The 17,025-nt window shown below is 41.5% G+C and overlaps 1 protein-coding gene across 1 annotated transcript in view; it reads left to right on the forward strand.

The window, feature by feature from the left end:
* The window catches only part of T265_03375 (hypothetical protein), a gene marked incomplete at both ends in the record, with an annotated part of 7,678 nt that extends 2,624 nt beyond the window's left edge, over window positions 1-5,054 (forward strand). Inside the window, 3 exons of the mRNA XM_009167844.1 lie at window positions 428-709; window positions 2,093-2,310; window positions 4,917-5,054. Coding sequence (XP_009166108.1) covers window positions 428-709; window positions 2,093-2,310; window positions 4,917-5,054 — 638 coding nt within the window. The remainder of the gene's footprint in view (window positions 1-427; window positions 710-2,092; window positions 2,311-4,916) is intronic.
* Between the last annotated feature and the right edge of the window lie 11,971 nt (window positions 5,055-17,025).

Genomic DNA, 17,025 nt, shown 5'->3' on the forward strand with positions numbered 1-17,025 from the left:
AAAGGGGGGAACCCGGTCGTGGGATGTCGAAGGACTTTCAGCAAATTTGTGAGTAGTGTATTACGTCTGAACATCGTGAACGAGCGATTTAAGCTGTGTTCCGCGTGAGACTCTCGTCAAAACCAAACAGATAAGCAAGTGAGTGTATTTGTCGAAATCTCTTTCCAACTCTTTGAGATCTCTTGACACGATGCTAACAACAAGTTGTCCCATATTCTTGTCAAGTTCATTTTTTAACCATTGTAAAGCTCATTCGTTTAAATACCCTATTAGCTTATGATTCTGCCCCTGACTGCATTCGTCACCTGCTGACAAACATTTACGCCATTCAATTAACAGGGATGAGAGACGTTGGGAAAAGTGAGATGCTTCAACACTTTTGATGCAGCGCGCACAGAGACCTAAGCTGTTCTGACTGGATTTGCAGTTAACGAATATACACTCATTTGCAAATTAATTTGGTTTTTCGAAAGACTCATCTGGAACCCAGCTGAATCTCTCATTTGTGATGTTCTCAGGCAACTGAATGTGCTGCGCCAGGTCTCCTCATGTTTCAGTTGCTATGACATTCGAGGTATCGCGATACATGTATATATTTGTAATGTACTACTCATGAGGTTGCTGAAAATCCGTCGACAGCCCACGACCGGTTTCGCCCTTTTTGGGGCTCGCCAGTTAGGCACAGTTCCCGGGTTTCCGTCAACCTTGTGTTCTACTTGAAACCAAATTACACGGGATCAGCAGTTCTCCATCATAGGACGTCGCGGTACATCACAGATACCCGTCCTGATTCTTGAGCATACCAGATCCATAGCTTCGTGGTACGTAGCTTCTGACTGCGCGGTGTCTGCGTCGCACATAGTTTTTTGTTTTCACCTGTCGCCGGAGAACATGAGCAGCACAAGGCTATTAGGATGAAGCACTTCATGATGCCATGGATTCCTAGTAAACTAGTTTGTTATTACAAAGGTCCAATTATTTTGGTCACTAAACACTGGGGAGCAAGATACATTATTATATTTCAAGCGATTGTCATGATGTAATGCTGTGTGTTCCATGTTTCGTGACACTGACGGGCAGTACTGTGAGGCCCAGCCTGCAATAAAATGCAATCAAAGCTGATATGCTTTGATTGTTTTTTTATTTGAATTATTCAAGCTGACTAATTATGATTTTGTGTTCAGTAGGTTAGTCACAGACAATCCACAGGATTATTCAGGACCGTCTTGAAAGAATGAAAATAGCCTCTCTGTTCTTAATATAGAGTGACTTGCCAGAGACGCCTACAACATAATTCACTGTCTGCAATGACATCCCCCTTCATAGTGGACAAAGTTTTTTGATACATTTTCCCAAAAAAGGTTAGTAAAATAGTGTCATGAGTACTCCAAATCTCTTACTGGCTATCAAGTAAGCACTACACAGGTCAAGAATACCTCTGTTTGTATTCCACACCTCTACCTATGGGGTCAGAGCACAGTATTTCGATGACCGTGGATGACTCGTGGATAGATTAATTTGGTCCTTGTCGGTCGAACACGGCTGAATAAAGTTTTTAGCTCATGTTTAAGGCAATATTAGATGCTCCTGAAATGAACTATCTCCTCGAAAGACCTTAAATACCACACTTTTCATTGAGAGCTTATTTGGTCTGAACATCTGGGTGATCAGAGTTTACAAACCGTTCGCTCTTAAGAGCATTCAAAACTCCTACAGTACACAGCTGGGTCAATTGAATCAACTCCTTTACCAGACCGCTCCTGACACCACTGTACTTACAAACGTTTTTAATTTTTCGGCTCCTAATAACACAGGCGACTCCACAGTTCGTAAAAATGACACAGATACTTTGGCACAGAGCCTGGATAATCCCTCATTTATTTGGTCCAGATGACAAATGACAAAGCAAATATTTATCACTTTAGAAGGAGTGATCTATCACATACAACTTTCAGGTTAACAAATCATCTGCAAGGTCACTGGAAGAGGGTTGGTTGGGTGAGAGTAAAATTTCTGTCAGGTGGTTGTGTGGTTCTGCTATGATAATCCACCCATCGTCTAATTCCGCCTGTATCTCTGTCCACATTCACAGTTACTCCTCCAACTTCTCCTGCTGACATCGGATCCTACGATAAGGGGGACTCTCTACCACGTCTGCACACTCTGAAGTCGGTTAAAAGTCGAAGTCCACGAATTCCTTTCACAAAAATTCAAGTTGACGCTCTAGAGACCAAGTTCCAACAGACTCATTACCTTAGTGGAATGGAAGTATACCAGTTATCCAGCAAACTTAGTCTGGCGGAGAACCGAGTAAGTTATCACTGGGAAGTAGCTTACGGTACTAGAACCGGAGGTCTGTTTACAGATACTATAAAAGTAGTGTAACTTGAAATAATGTTTCAGTCAAGCTCAACTGTGGCATAAGACAGCCTTTTTTCTTGGCTACTTGTTTACGACTTCCCAAGTGCTCAGGAACCAAGTTGTTTAACTACATTGTTTGTGTATTTGCATGGCACGTTCGAAGCACTGTGTATATATGACATTTTTTCGAACATAATTTCCCTTTTTTGGTGGAACGCACTACTTGGCACAAATTGCTGAACACTCGATAGCTGACAACAGGTTTCGCACTTCTTTAAGTTCGTTAGCTAGATAGTCCACGAGTGTCCGTCGGCCTCATGTTCTATCTGAACTCAAAACTGCATGTAATTGGTGACATCTACTAATTTCCAAGTAAACTTGGTGTTAATTTTGTGTGTAGTTTGGTGTCCGAGTAAAACTCGGAGACTTAGCTTACCTGAGTGGTGCATTCCATCAAGAAGATATACTGTGATATCTCGAATATCTTACCCAATGAAAATTGAAGCGCCTTTTCGCGAAACGCATAATTGAAGAATAGCTTAAACCAGAGATTCAGACAATTCGCCCTCTCATATCCTCCCCCGAAGAGTCAGGCGGCACAACACTGTATCGTACAAGGATTGACAACTTGAAGACCAGCGTAAAACTAAGAGAATTTTTCAAGGTCGCCTATCCTTTCTCTGGAGGGATCAGTTGTCATTTCAGGAACTTGGCACAACATCCCACTAAATAAAGCACTCACATTTTCTCTGTAGAATAAACCACATCAGGCTGCGTAGGTGTGCGTGCAATGCGGCTGGCTCAACTTGCTTCCCTTAGTTTCGGAGCTGGATTAAGATCTCACCTAGTGATATACGTCTGTCAAGTCATTTCGACTTAGATAGAAAGGGATCGGATGCTTGGATCCGATTACAAGCTGCTATTGCGTAAATTCTTGCCCAGCAGTTATCCTAGAACTGTGGAAATCATACTCATCCTGTAGCTTGCCAGACGGGCCAAATTTCGAATTGCAGCGCGACGCTAATCTTCGGAGATAATACTGTAATCTCTTGATACGGACTGACAGATGCTACCTCCATGAACGTCATAAATGAAAGTTTTAGCAAGACTAACCCTAAATTCGTCCTGATGTGCACGTGAAATATATTGTAGGGCAAGCCCATGTTTGAAATGTTTGTTTACTGAACGATGTTTACTTCTTTCACGAAAGTCTGTAACGTGACTGAATGATGTACTCTGTGATTTTCAAAGCAGAATTTCGTAGTTAAATGGTACCAAATACCCTCCTAATATTTTTTCTGAACACAAATGAACCTGTGTCGGCCGTTCGCTGCTCTTCAGGTTTCATCCTTGACGACTCTCCTTGCACGTAAAATCACAACATGGGCTTGGGGTGTCCACTTTCTAAATAATCTCAGGGGTTTGGTCACCGTAGGAGCTGAGATGAATTAGCTACGCTACGGTCACACAGTACTCTATTTCAACGTACCTTGTAACCCAGAAGCTTGGAAATACAAGAACGGTCACCTCTGTTTTGACTACGCAATCATGAAAGCTTTAGAAGCCGGACAAGGCAACAGTCACGCGGCTCCAACCAACTTACAGTTACTTAAAGTGGTTCACTGCAGTGGTATCGAGTATTCATACAGAACGGTTTGACACGGACCAAACCTTCAATCCTCGAAAGGAGCCGCAACTTTGGGTGATCATACCAGAAACCAGCACGTAGTTATGTTCTCAACAGCGAGTGAAGTAAACTATCAAAGTTGAAGAAGGCGACAAAGGAATGCATCGGAATCATTCTTTTGGAGCATCGACCAATAAGTGGTCGGATTAACTTTCTGCATATTGTTTTTTGCATAACTGTTTACAACCCATTCGGAAGTCTCGGTCAGTTGCTGCAATACACAGTCGCTACCTGCGCTCCCTTCTTATTTTACCTAGCAGCCGTCTCATGCCTTGATTTCGCAACCGAACGCACTGACAACAGCCCTGTTTGTTTAAATCACATTGCCCCGTATTCCTCTTTCAACCTTACTGCTTACGTGAACAGTTTTTCCTTTTAACCACGAGCTAGACTGCACACGACTGTTTTGGGCAAACTTTGGACTTCACCTGAGACTCCGGTCACCGCTCGAGTGTTAATAACAGTTGCTTGAATGTATCGTCTGTTTTCCGTGAGCAATTGTCTTAGCCACTTGACGCATTAAGGTTTTGTCGCAAAAACACGAAAAGAATTAAGTGAAGTCTGCTTTGCTGTGTCATCTTTCTGCCTTGACTTTTGTATTCACCAGACCCTGAGAAAGCTGCCTAGTTATTTTATAAGTCGTGAAAAGCCTTATTGTGTGCAGAATTTTTAAAATTGATAAGATAAATAGACGTTGCACGAAGCTGAAAGCTATCCGATGGGAATCAGCTAAGATATCTCAGTCCTCGAGTTTCCTTCAACCTTATGTTCTACTTGAAACGAAATTGCACGACTTATAAACTCATCCGTATACCATTGTGGTTCGAACGGGAGACTCACCTGGAACCCAGTTAATTCTCTCGTTTAGGATGTTCTTGGGCAACTGAATGTGCTGCATCAGGCCGCCTCATATCTCAGTTGGTACGATATTAGAGTGATCACGAAACATTTTATTAACGTTGCCGAAAACTCTTCGACAGCCCACGACCGGTTTCGCAGCTCCTAGGGTACATCCGATAGATATAGTCCAAAATTAATCTGCAAATGCCTGGTGAATTTCATGTGGTTTAGACTCAAGTAAAACATGAGGTTAAGGGAAATTTTGTGACTGCGCCTACCTGATGGGTACCAAGAAGTGCAATAATAGTCGTGGGCTGTTGAGCTTCCAGCAACCCTCTGAGTAGTTCCTTTTATAAGAATATACTGCGTTATTCCGATTATCGTACTAACTGAAGCATGGTGCGTTCAGTTGAGGAATATCATGAACGAGAAATTCAGTTTGGATTCAGGTGAGTCTTTTGTGGAGACCGTATTAGTGTGTAAATGAGTGAGCTGGGTGTAATTTTGACGTCGTTTCATGTTACTACGCAATTTGACAGTAGTGAACTATACAGCCAAAGACCGTGAGAGACACCAGCACTCAGTTGACTGGGGTGTGTGAAAATCCTATAGTCCCATCTGGTGTCACTCAAGCTACATTTTTACACGCATTAAAAGTGCAGCCAGATGGCGCGACCAGAACGCTGAAATTTTTCGCTGAAGGGATCAACCGAAGTCTACAAAAGACGTAAGGGTTTGTTTCAACGACAGTTAGTTGAAAATACATGACGCGAATACAGTGACTATTTACTGAGTAAATTTAGCAAAATTTCTGACTAGATGTGTTTTCAAAATCAGATTAAGAGCTGTAACCTCTTCTACATTCTTTTCCCCACCATTTCAAGAATACACCGAAAAATTAGATCAGGACGCGGCTGACTGAACCCTTACTATTGCTCATTTGGTTCATATGGTCCGTTGCATCAGCTGAGTGGGAGGCTCTGGTGAGAGGCTCTGGTGTTTACTGAATGTATCAACTAGGATAGTTAATTGACCGTTGGATAGAACTTCAGGCAACTAGATTTTAAACAGGTTCTTGTTATGCCATAATACTGGTCATATCTAATGCGTGCATTATGACAAACAGCCAAAGAATGTGTCCGACTGCATTAGGGTTGTGCGCCTTGGCTGATAGGTTGTACCCATCTGACTGATAAGCAGAAGAAATTATCGATGTCATGTGATGCGCTTTCGTTCGCAGCAGAATATATGATATTCACCAAAGAGTGCAGACAACCCATCGCATTCAAACTGCGCTTCTGAACGGGATCCTGTCACATAGGCTAGTAAAATACTTCAGAGGGAACGCCGCAGTTTCTTTAGACTGGGTACATTTCACGTTCACCGAACCGTGTCCTTTGAATTGGTTGGTCGATTATTCCAAACTATGATATGATGTCTCTATTGTCCCAACATCTAGTTGCATATTTCACCAATTGCAGTCTAGTGTGGAAGTCAAATTTTACAGGAAAGCAACGACATCACATTGTCGTACCTAGAATGTTCCTTGGATGGATAAATCCAAGGCGTCTGGGATTGTCAAAGTACAGACATAGTCGACCCAACCCAGCAGATGATTAGTCCGTGTCACACTAAAACTTAAGTGGCTAGTTTTCTTTTTCACGGATCTAGAATCGAAAACTTGCGCGTTTAAATAGGATGAAAACAGTCATTCTTAATGGGATTAACCAGCAGTATTAATCTCACGAAAGTCCATGAAATCTCCAACCCGCCACCTCCCAGCTAATGGTTAAACGTTAGGCCGTTCGGGACGAGCAGCTGATCAGCAATGTGATTAACTCGCATTTAGGTTATGGTGCCAATCAGCATACAATCGAGGAATGCAGATCACATGGTCACATGCTGACTGGATCCTCGACTAACGACTCCTGAGATGGAGAGTCCACGAACTTTACAAATTCATTCCCCTTCTGAGGTAATTATAGTTTGTTGGTAGTAGGAGAAGCTTTGGAGATTTCAGCCGAAATTTGTTTCCTGCAGATGAAACACATCTACGTTACTTCGTAGGTCATGTCATTCACTTGACAAACAGAACTTCAGAGTCATGTTATGCATCCATTTTAATTTGAAGTGAACGGAAAAAATCACCCAGCCCTGACAGACAATCGTAACGCGTTAATCGTTGTACTGATTTCAGGTGACTGAGAATAATTGCGTTCAACCGGTCCGGTACATTACTTCGTCTGTGTTTAGAAGAAGCCGATTCACATACGTATTTAACATACCACCGCGGACTCCATATTGTAAAATTCCATAGGACTGCTAAAAAAACTGCTGATTAAAGCATGATTGTGCGACTTTCTAGTTGTTAGATATCCGTTGTTTTTTCCCTGCAGATGAGCTCCTGTAAATCTAAGTAAATTTTAGTGAGGTTGACACTGACTTCACCAGCTCTGCCTTTCATATGGTAAGTTTATTCCGCCTAAGAAATCAAGCCGCCCATTCTCCAATGGAGTGTGATAGTTAAATGACCGGGTGCTTGGCCTCATAACTGCATGTTTAGTCAATGAGTAAGGAATCAGTGTTTCGTAGCTCATGTACAAAGATCTGAGAGACAGAAATCAGCAGGTCTTTTTTGGATATTTACTTGGAAAATGTCAAAGCAACCGGCAAACGACGGGAGAACTTATGGTGGCAGTACCCACACAGACAAAGCCAAATTGTCAACTGGATTTCTTTCCTCATTCCTCTTGTCTGATTAAATGATAATTCATTACAAAAATAGTGCTCAGTGGACACTAGAAGTGAGCTACATAGATTCGGCATTCCTAGTCCTAGTTATCCAGTATCTTGAGTGTTTTTAACGCATTACACTAATAGTTAATAGAACTAATGTCTTTTTGCCAAATGTTTATTTTTCCTCTGTACGCACCACAACAGCAGCCGATACCGGCAACCGTTTTTTCTTATATCTGCATCCATCAAATCGGCGTTTGTGTTGTGTGTTACTAGGTGGCGTTTCCAACTTAAACTGAAATATGTGTTAGCTTCTCCTCATAGGCAACACAATCAACGGACGAGTTTTTCTCGTTTTCAGATTAAAATATGGTTTCAAAACCGACGAGCCAGGGAACGCAAAGATGTATCACAACTCGAAGCATCAAACTCCAGTGGAACAATCAGCTCAAAGTATCCTCTTTCCTCAGCATTGGACCAGATCGAAGTTTCGTCACCGAGTTCAGTTCAGTCTTTCAGCAAGTGGCCAACTACAAACAACGAACCATCGACAGCTTTGGTGAAACTAACCAATCCGTATGAATATGTCTTTGGGAATGCAGACAATGCTCCACAGGATTTGCCTTATCGATTCCCTGAACGAATGAATCCTGCGACATCTTCTTATTCCCCAACCGAACAATTAACCTATGTCTATCCGAACAGTTTCTCCTCAGTTCTAATGTCACACCCATATATGCTCTACTTGTCAAGCATATCCCCAAACACCAGATAAAGTGTCGTTTATAACTCACTTGTTCTTCGACCGGGCCGATCCATTCAACTATAGTTTTCTCTTCTGCAGTGGTCGGGGTTGCAGAGTGGGATTTTCCCACCATCCATATTGATACATTGCATGAAATTTTTGAAAAAATCCAGCCTAGGAAAAAGTCAGTGTTCACAATTTATTAAAAATTCAATGCAATTTGTTCACGCAATCATCCTCCTGTCTTGGGTGGAGTGGAGCAAAGAGGATGAAGTCCAGTTTGATTGGATGCAGAAGTTATCTGCTGATTCGATTTGCAAAAGAAGTAACGCTTCTATCACCATCTACGAAGCCAAATTTGCCTTGTCTTGTTGAAATGAAGCTTTCCTTTTGAACCACATTTCAAATAAGCTCTATCCATTGAGCAGCATTTGTTATTTTCAGAAAGATTTTTGAATTCATTCTCTCCCTAAACCTTAGGTAAAATGACTGACACAAACTGGAGTACCTCTAAACAGCTATGTGGTAATAATTCCTGAGATTTTGTAATGCACTACTCATAAGGTTGCTGAAAACTCCTGGAAACGTCAAAACCGAGAGATTAGGCTAGGTTTCAGGTGTCTCTCGAAAAAAAATAGATTGGAAATGAGTGTATATACGCTAATCCCAGAGATTTTTTTCTCGACAGTGGCCTGGATAGACTCAGTCGCGAGTTTTTTGACGTAGCTGACCAGTCAGCCAAATTCACTTGTTTTTGAAGAGACCGCCGACATTATGAGTGATGACGTGCACAAGCAGCTGATTGAATTCAAGGTTGGAAGAGCTACTAGTTCTTATCCATGGCTACCTGGGTTGTTAAGAGTCTGAGTTGACATCTCCACTAAACCACCGTAACCACTCTGTTTAGCTGGCGTCTTGCAGCTGAAGAGATATATGATTATTTTAGACTGGCAAGCAGTACACCGACACCTAAGGATATGCTGGTAAAGTATATAGAGAACTGCGTGCACACCTGTAGTTTGCAGACTGTTTGAAAAGGTGTTCTTAACTGAATGAAGGAACACACTGGTGACTGCTATCAGTTGTCTTTTCGAAGATCACGTTTGATTTTGCATTCTAGTGCTTAATTAGTACACTCATTCGTTCCTCCACTTAATGGTGATAACACTGTAGGGGTTGTTATTTCCGGACTACGATTTTGTTTTTGACAGAACCGACAGAACGCCTTTGTGACATTCCTTTCTGAAGCTAGTGCTTTGGTGGTTTATTTTGGCTTCTGGAAAACTGTTTTACGAGTGTATTCACTTGGGCTATTAAGTTTCCATACCTATCCTGACAAAATTTTCAAAAGGCTTCACTTTCCCTGTTTTTCTTCTTCTTGCATGTCAATTGCATAAATTTTCAAGCATTGTTCATAAAATCTAATATTAAGTACATACAACGTAGAGGGCCTTAATGAAAATCTAAGGGGCAAACTGAAATTTATTACTGGGACAGTATCGGAGTTGAACAGCGTTAGAATATTGATTACCGTTCATCCGAGAGGGATGTACGACGAAGTGTTCAGCAGCCATTCATCTCTTACTGTTGATAAGGTTTGGATTCTGAGATCCTCTGTGATAAAGTACCTGGGACTGGCCATCTTATGTAACCGCAGGTGAACCCCTCGCGTTGATCCCACCTTGGCCAAAGTCCGAAGATTACGCTGCCAAACTGAAGCTGTTGATATATTTCACAACCCATTCTTGAAGTTAACCACTTCTGTTGTTGATTCTCATTGGATTTACTATCCCAATTTTTCTTTATTTTGACTAGCTTAGGAAGACGTTCGCCTCCTTATAGGCTCCCAGATCCTCTTACCAGATACAGCTGATGCACTTGTTGAGCTTGTGGTCACTGACGTTCCTGTCGGATTGCCAAGACCCGGGGCCTTTCCCTCTACGACCGTCTCAAGTTCTAATACTTATCTTTGTTAGTGCCATAACATTCCGCAACCCCTTTGCGGATTATCTAAGGTCAGGTCTCCTAGCCCGACAGTATACCTATGACGTGCAGTGCACTTATCACGTTTCATCTGCCCAAATATTGTGCGCTTTTCTAAACAAGCTTTAATTTCATACGATAGAATTTCACTACCGGCGGCATCAAGTTCTTTTTTACTTGATCTGTCTTGAACCGTAAGTAGACCATGGATGTTGCGGGCGAAACCAAGTAAAGAACAACCTAAACAAAGTGCCACCTGAGTTGTTAATGATGGAAACTTCTCAATAAACATTAATGTGAAATAGGTCCCGCAAGAGAAACGGTATTGTTCAGAGCTTACTAAATATTGAGCGTCATCTAGATCGACAAAGTGCTGTACAAACACCTGTTGATTAGCGTAGCCAAAAACCTTAATTTAACCCAAAACTGAAAAGCGTATCGTTTCGGCAATTTTGCTGAATTCCGAAGGAATCAGAACACAAGATATTCTCCAGTGCTCAATGTTGACCGCAGTCGACCCTGGGTGAATCAAAGGCACTTTTTAGCCAACTGGTTAGTGCTAATTCACTAATAACTTCTGAAGCACAGGTGTGTAAGCACCCAGTTGGAATTTTGAAGACCCTCTCCTACACTTCTGAGATATGTAGAGGTTTTTCATCTGTCAGGTATCTCTCACTAATGAGACACTGAGTGAAGAATACTGACACACAGAAGTCTCACAAAATAAACACGGGAAGTGCGTACGGTTAACCAAAATTACCGAGATATGAAACGAATGGGCTAGTTATTCATCGGGACCACCGGTTTGGTGATCAACACAGTGTCCTCACAAGTGATGAGTAGGTAACACACCACTGGTTATGTTCATCCAATGTTGACAAACCCGATAGCACCACAGACTTATTCCCTATTGTTGCCTAGTTTCTAGTCTAACCGAATACATAGGTCTTTTCATAGGTTACTCCAGGAAAACAGGCTTTCTGTGTAAGTCTATATAGCAAATTAAACTGAATATCACTGCGTAAAATGAGATGACTACTGTCAAAAGATGTGCAATCTGCCATTATTACAAACCAACGAACAAGTTATACTAACGCCTTTAAAAAACTACGATCTGCAGATGTAATTAAAGCAAGCAATAAGATTTTGGATTACAGTTGGACTATTTTGATGGCCTGTGCATTTCGCCTCAAGACGGATAACGGACCAACCTTGCTTAGTTAGCACCATTACTCATTGGAGCAAATGCGATCCGCATAAAGTAGGTATGATAAGGGCAATGAATTCATCCTAAAAGTTCTGTTCACTTGGAGAAAAGGGGGATTTAAACGGTGCCTAACAGGTAGAGCAACGAGGAATCGTTCAGAAGGTACGCTGAAAGTCTAGCTGAAATGACTGATGATCATTACATAGACGCAATACACTACTCCCAAGGTTGCCGTAAACACTTCGATAGCCCACGATAGGTCTCGCTCTACTTCGAACTCATCAGATAATCTTAGTCCCTGAGTTCGGTCAACATTATTTTCTATTTGTATCTAGATTTCACGAAATTCGACCCATGAACTCAACTGCATACCAATTTGGTTTGGACGGAAAACTCACCTAGAACCCAGTTAATTCTCGTTACCACATCGCTCTGTTGTCAGTGATGAATGAGACCACTGCCACGGTGATCCTCTTTAATCATTTTGATGAGCTTATTTCAAGCAGAAACCAAGGTGTATTGGTTTTCTGTGGCTATCCTCGCATTTCCCACCGAACAAAAATGTGATTAAATCTGATTATAACTCACATAGATTGCGACACTGAGGAGAAATTTTGCTGGGCATTGTTGCTACCGCAAATTGATGATCGGGTGAGCGTGTAACGACTGTGAAAGAGCGAAGTGGAATCCAAATAGTGTTTGGTGAAAATAGAGTGGGCATCTGCGCACAATTCGCTTTGGTGGATCATTACTTAAGTTGAGACTACCCAAGTAAGCTGAAGGTGGTTCATGAAAGACAGCGGAATAAAGTGGCACACAGTTGAGGGACTTTAACCCCCGTACTTCCCAAGAAGCTCAAATCCTGTCTTGGTAAGTATCCCCACAGGACAAGACAGTTTTCCTTGGTCTCGTTAGGTGTTATCCTTGAAGGAATGTACGGTCTTCACCCCACGCCACGTTAACCCACTATGTTTCTAGCTCACTGGCTATCCCAGTCATTATGCTACCAGTAAACGTCTTCACAGTGTGTGATTCGTTTCACCAGCCGTATTCTTCCAAATACAGGTTTTGTAACACAAGATACGACATCTAAGAAATTTCTTTTATTCGAAACTGTAAGAAAACGATGAAATTTTCCTGGTTATGAACTGCATTTTTTGTAACGTATGAATAAATCACCCCTGTTTTGATGTACTATACTATCCACAAGGTTTTGCGAAATTCCTCGACAGCTAACGACTGATTTCGCCCTCCTTGGGGCTCATCAGGCAGGTGCAGTCCCCGAGTTCCCGTTAAGCTAATGTTCTGCTTGAACTCAAATTGCACGAAATTAGTGAAATACACTCATCTGTGTCTGAGAAACGTCATAAAAAAAGAGAGATTCAGCTGGTTTCCAGATGGTTCTCTCGCAAGGTCAAATTTGTTTGTAAAATGAGTGTATTTTGCACACTCCTGTTTCTTTAGAGATAAATATTCGTCTAAAATTAATGTACTGTACACAACTAGTACATTTCACTCGATCTGTGATCAGTTGATGATAGTGACGCCTATGCTGATCTTTAAGACATAACGTGTTGTTTCGTTTATTGGCAACCATCACTGGCTTTGAAGGTTGTATATTGCAGTACACTAGCGACCTCAGTTACACGCTGTTTAATTTGCCTGCTGATTTTTGCCGCGTCCGACTGCAGCTGCAGCAGGTACGTAAATTTGTTTATTTTGTTGTAGGTCTGCATCCCGATTGCCACCGCAATTTTGTACTGTCACAATCTCCAGGCACCCCCACTTTCATCTTCCTGTTTAGGCTGCTGAAACATACACCGTCATCTTGCAAGTCGAACAAAAACTTCCGAAAATAGCTCATTAAACTAAATTTATCATTCATGTACCCGCTTACCATATTTGGTTAAAATGAGTTCACATTCTGGACCAGATGAACCAAAATAAAGACGACTTCCCGAGCTGCTTACAAAGTGACCTGGTGCTATTGTAGTGTCTGTAATCCGTTATCACATTTACCATCTTCCTGAACTTGAACCACACTTTGTAACTGTCGTTCACATTGTATCATGACGTTTGTTTTAATGTTATGAATACACAATTTTCCGGCGCGACCTGCTGACTTCTTGCTGGACGACTGTATTTACGCTCGTTGAACTGTTTGTTGACTGTTGAACCAGTGGGACTAAATCTCTGTGTTTGTGTCAACTGCTAAACGTCACAATAAATCCCTGTGACATTTTTTTAGCCGTGAATAATTTTCCTACCGTGGAATATATCACCCACACGGAACAATCTGCAGGAAACCTCGACGAGTGAATATTTTCCTCTCACCGCCAGTTACTACATTCGGATCGGTGTAGTGGACTACTGAACCTACGCATTCGTGAGTCCCCATTTGACTGCTCATTCCTTTCCTATTGTGATTTTTGTGATTTTGCATTGGCTACTTTTGCTTGTTAATTTATCCGAACACGCTGATTAGGTCCTAGTCCGCTACACTATAAGCCGTTTTTAGAAACACCGGAGACTTGGTGCAAGGTGGTACAACATCCACCTTGCTAGTGAACAACGCCAATGTGTAATTTTATCTCTGCCAGAATGTTTTTGGCTCAGAGTGCCCATCAGTTTTCGAATATACAAAAAACGAAACACCTGTTAGTCGTTATGATTTCTACTAATCTTCCGGCCGAAAAAACCCTAGAACATCAACCTTTTAGAGTGGTATGATGTCACATAACTTGGGGACTTAAACGAATCCTAGACGTAAACTTTCACTCCCTTTGATCACCGCGTCGATGAAACTTGCCTTATTTTACTTTCTCACAAAATAACTCGAGATTTGGATCACTTCAGTAGTTCTTACCGCCAAATATGCAGTGTTGTATTTGCACAGATTACACTAGCTCTGTCTGGCGGCCTGTTGCACTTGTTCTACAGTAGAGAATTAAGTCTTATCAAATTGGAGCGCGGTGTCCCGGACCTTTATACTCTACAAAAAAAGCGCGACTAATAATGAATGACTTGGATATAAGCTCTACTGGGTCTCTTATTCAAAACAGCTAATACAACAAATGTTTCCGGCCTTGAAAACCACTTTTTCATAGACCCCAACAAGTGACAAAAATACTTCAAAAATTGCCCTTATTACTGTCATTCCAAATAATTGGTACTTCAAGCGCTTTTAATGTCTCTATTTGACAGAGCATTGGGATCATCAAGAGGAATTTCCTATAAGTTTTTTTAAATAAAAGTTGTTTGTTTACGGTTTCTGCGGCCATTCCTTACGGACAATTTCAGAGGTTTTATAACGGTCTTTTTTAATTAGTATAAACCAAAGTAAGGTATGCATGGCTAAATCAAAGGTGGTTGTCGTCATGTCTGTGAACTAGCCTCTTCGGAGCAGGGCTACGCACTGCTACGCACTACTACGCTCCACAATAACGCACTGATGATGTCACCTCGATTGGTGATGAAACGTTTGCAATCAAATTGCCCAGCTCAGCGAACAAGCCAACGACCACCAGGTTAGGCTCTCTTGGCATGTGGCTATTCTTCTCAGTGCAATGCCGAGGATGGCGATAATGTAGCCGCAAAATATGCTTAGGCTTTATCGAAATTAGCCAGTCAAGTCAATCCTCTCGCCAACTCTATTTGTGGTGTCGTTTATACCCACGGAGCAGTGGCCCAAATTTCTCGTATTGATTGCTTCAGGTAAGGAAGTACGTTGAACGAACGCAGACAGTTTATTCTTGGTAAATATGTACAGATGAATTTTAATGAGACGTAGCTAAGTGCTCAATAAGAAGATGAGATGGTCATTTTAAAACACTCCTTCTTCTTGGTCAGGGTATATATATATATATATATATAGAGAGAGAACCCGACAAATTACGGGTATCATCACGCTTGGAACGCAAGAATCTAAAACTACCCACAATAATGATCTGATTCACTTCTTTCATTCAATCAGATGGTCACAAGTTAGCAGACCATGTGAAACGTTCTTCTTCTTTTTTGAAGCCGATCTCATTTGCTAGTTGGTGGAGGTTTCACCGCTCTGAAAGTAGATTAGAGTCCGATATTTACCTTGGATCAACTCTTTAAAAGAAGATAGGTTAGTTCGGTTTAGGAAAAACCCCGACAAACGCGGGCCACATTATTTTGTGTATTCTATAAATCCGTTATCTCAGACCAAAACCTACCACCCATCTAGGCACTGCCTTTTGCATACCCCATTTGGCTTCAGTGAAACACATCTGAATAAAGGTGTTATTGTGCTCTAATTGACTGCATATGTTGGAAAATCTCTTGCTTCGTACTTGCACAGTTTTCCAAAATACATGTGCATCTAAAAATATCACTACAGAAAGTCTAAATAAAACATCTCTGAATACAGACCATTTGAATTACAACTTGATTAAAGAGCCAAGGGGCAAAAGTGTACACCGCGTTGACCGAAAGGCAATAAAAAATAGTGGTTAAGTCAACTTACTATTAATGTTTGTATCCACAGCGCATGTCAGCAGAAACTAGAGAGAATTGGTTCAAAACCGAATTTTTAGTAGTTTTAAAAAAAACGTGGGCAACCTAATGAAAATTTAAGTGCTCTCAAGATGAATTTAGTTGTGTAAAGCTCTGTATCCTCATCACAGAATTGTCTCAAACAGGACTGAAGGCCGCAGAATCGCCTGTTTTGATTGCTTGCAAGCCTACTCCCATAACACAGCAGCTCCAAGCCAGACGCAAAAATTGCGCTTTAAAAGGAACCTCCTTCACCTTGGTGAAGCTATATCACGGCTGTTTACAATCTTTTTTTGGCTATATGTCTGGAAAGAGTCCTGAGTGTGAGGTGTCTATCAAGCAGAAAATTATCCGACAGACTACCAACGAAGTCCTGCGAAATATTTGAACGCACCCTCAAGTGTGTTGTTTGATATTCTCTCACAACATGTCTTCTTTGTGGGTCGCATGATCACGTGCCAAAATGTTGGTGGATAGCGAAAGGCTATTTGTAAATTTTTTGACCGCCACGAGAGGTTCGTGAAGGTTGCGTGTTCAAACTACTAGCGGTGAGCTCGCGGGTTCAAATCCCACTGGAGATTTGTGAAAGGTGTACTGATGATGACTTTTAATAAGGAGGATCCTGTGGTACACATCTCGGCTTTTTCAAGCAGATCAGTCTCACTTATAGGAACAAATATCCATGAGTGTAAAGTACAACGTCAAGCAGCATAATACGGAGCCTAACGAACATGTGTGAGAAGGCATTGATGTCTGGCGCTTTTCTGATTACAATGAAGATCCTGCCTGTCATAGGTCTACCTATACGGTAAGAAGCCGAACTCACGGGGCAAGCAAAATCGTCATAGACGGATCATACATTCTAAGGGCAATCTACTTCTCAAACACAAAGTAATCAGGGAATTGATTCCATCAGTTAAAATAGATAATCTCGTTCAATTG

The sequence above is a fragment of the Opisthorchis viverrini genome (genome assembly GCF_000715545.1).
Source record: "Opisthorchis viverrini unplaced genomic scaffold opera_v5_48, whole genome shotgun sequence".
NCBI classification, from domain to species: Eukaryota; Metazoa; Platyhelminthes; class Trematoda; order Opisthorchiida; family Opisthorchiidae; genus Opisthorchis; species Opisthorchis viverrini.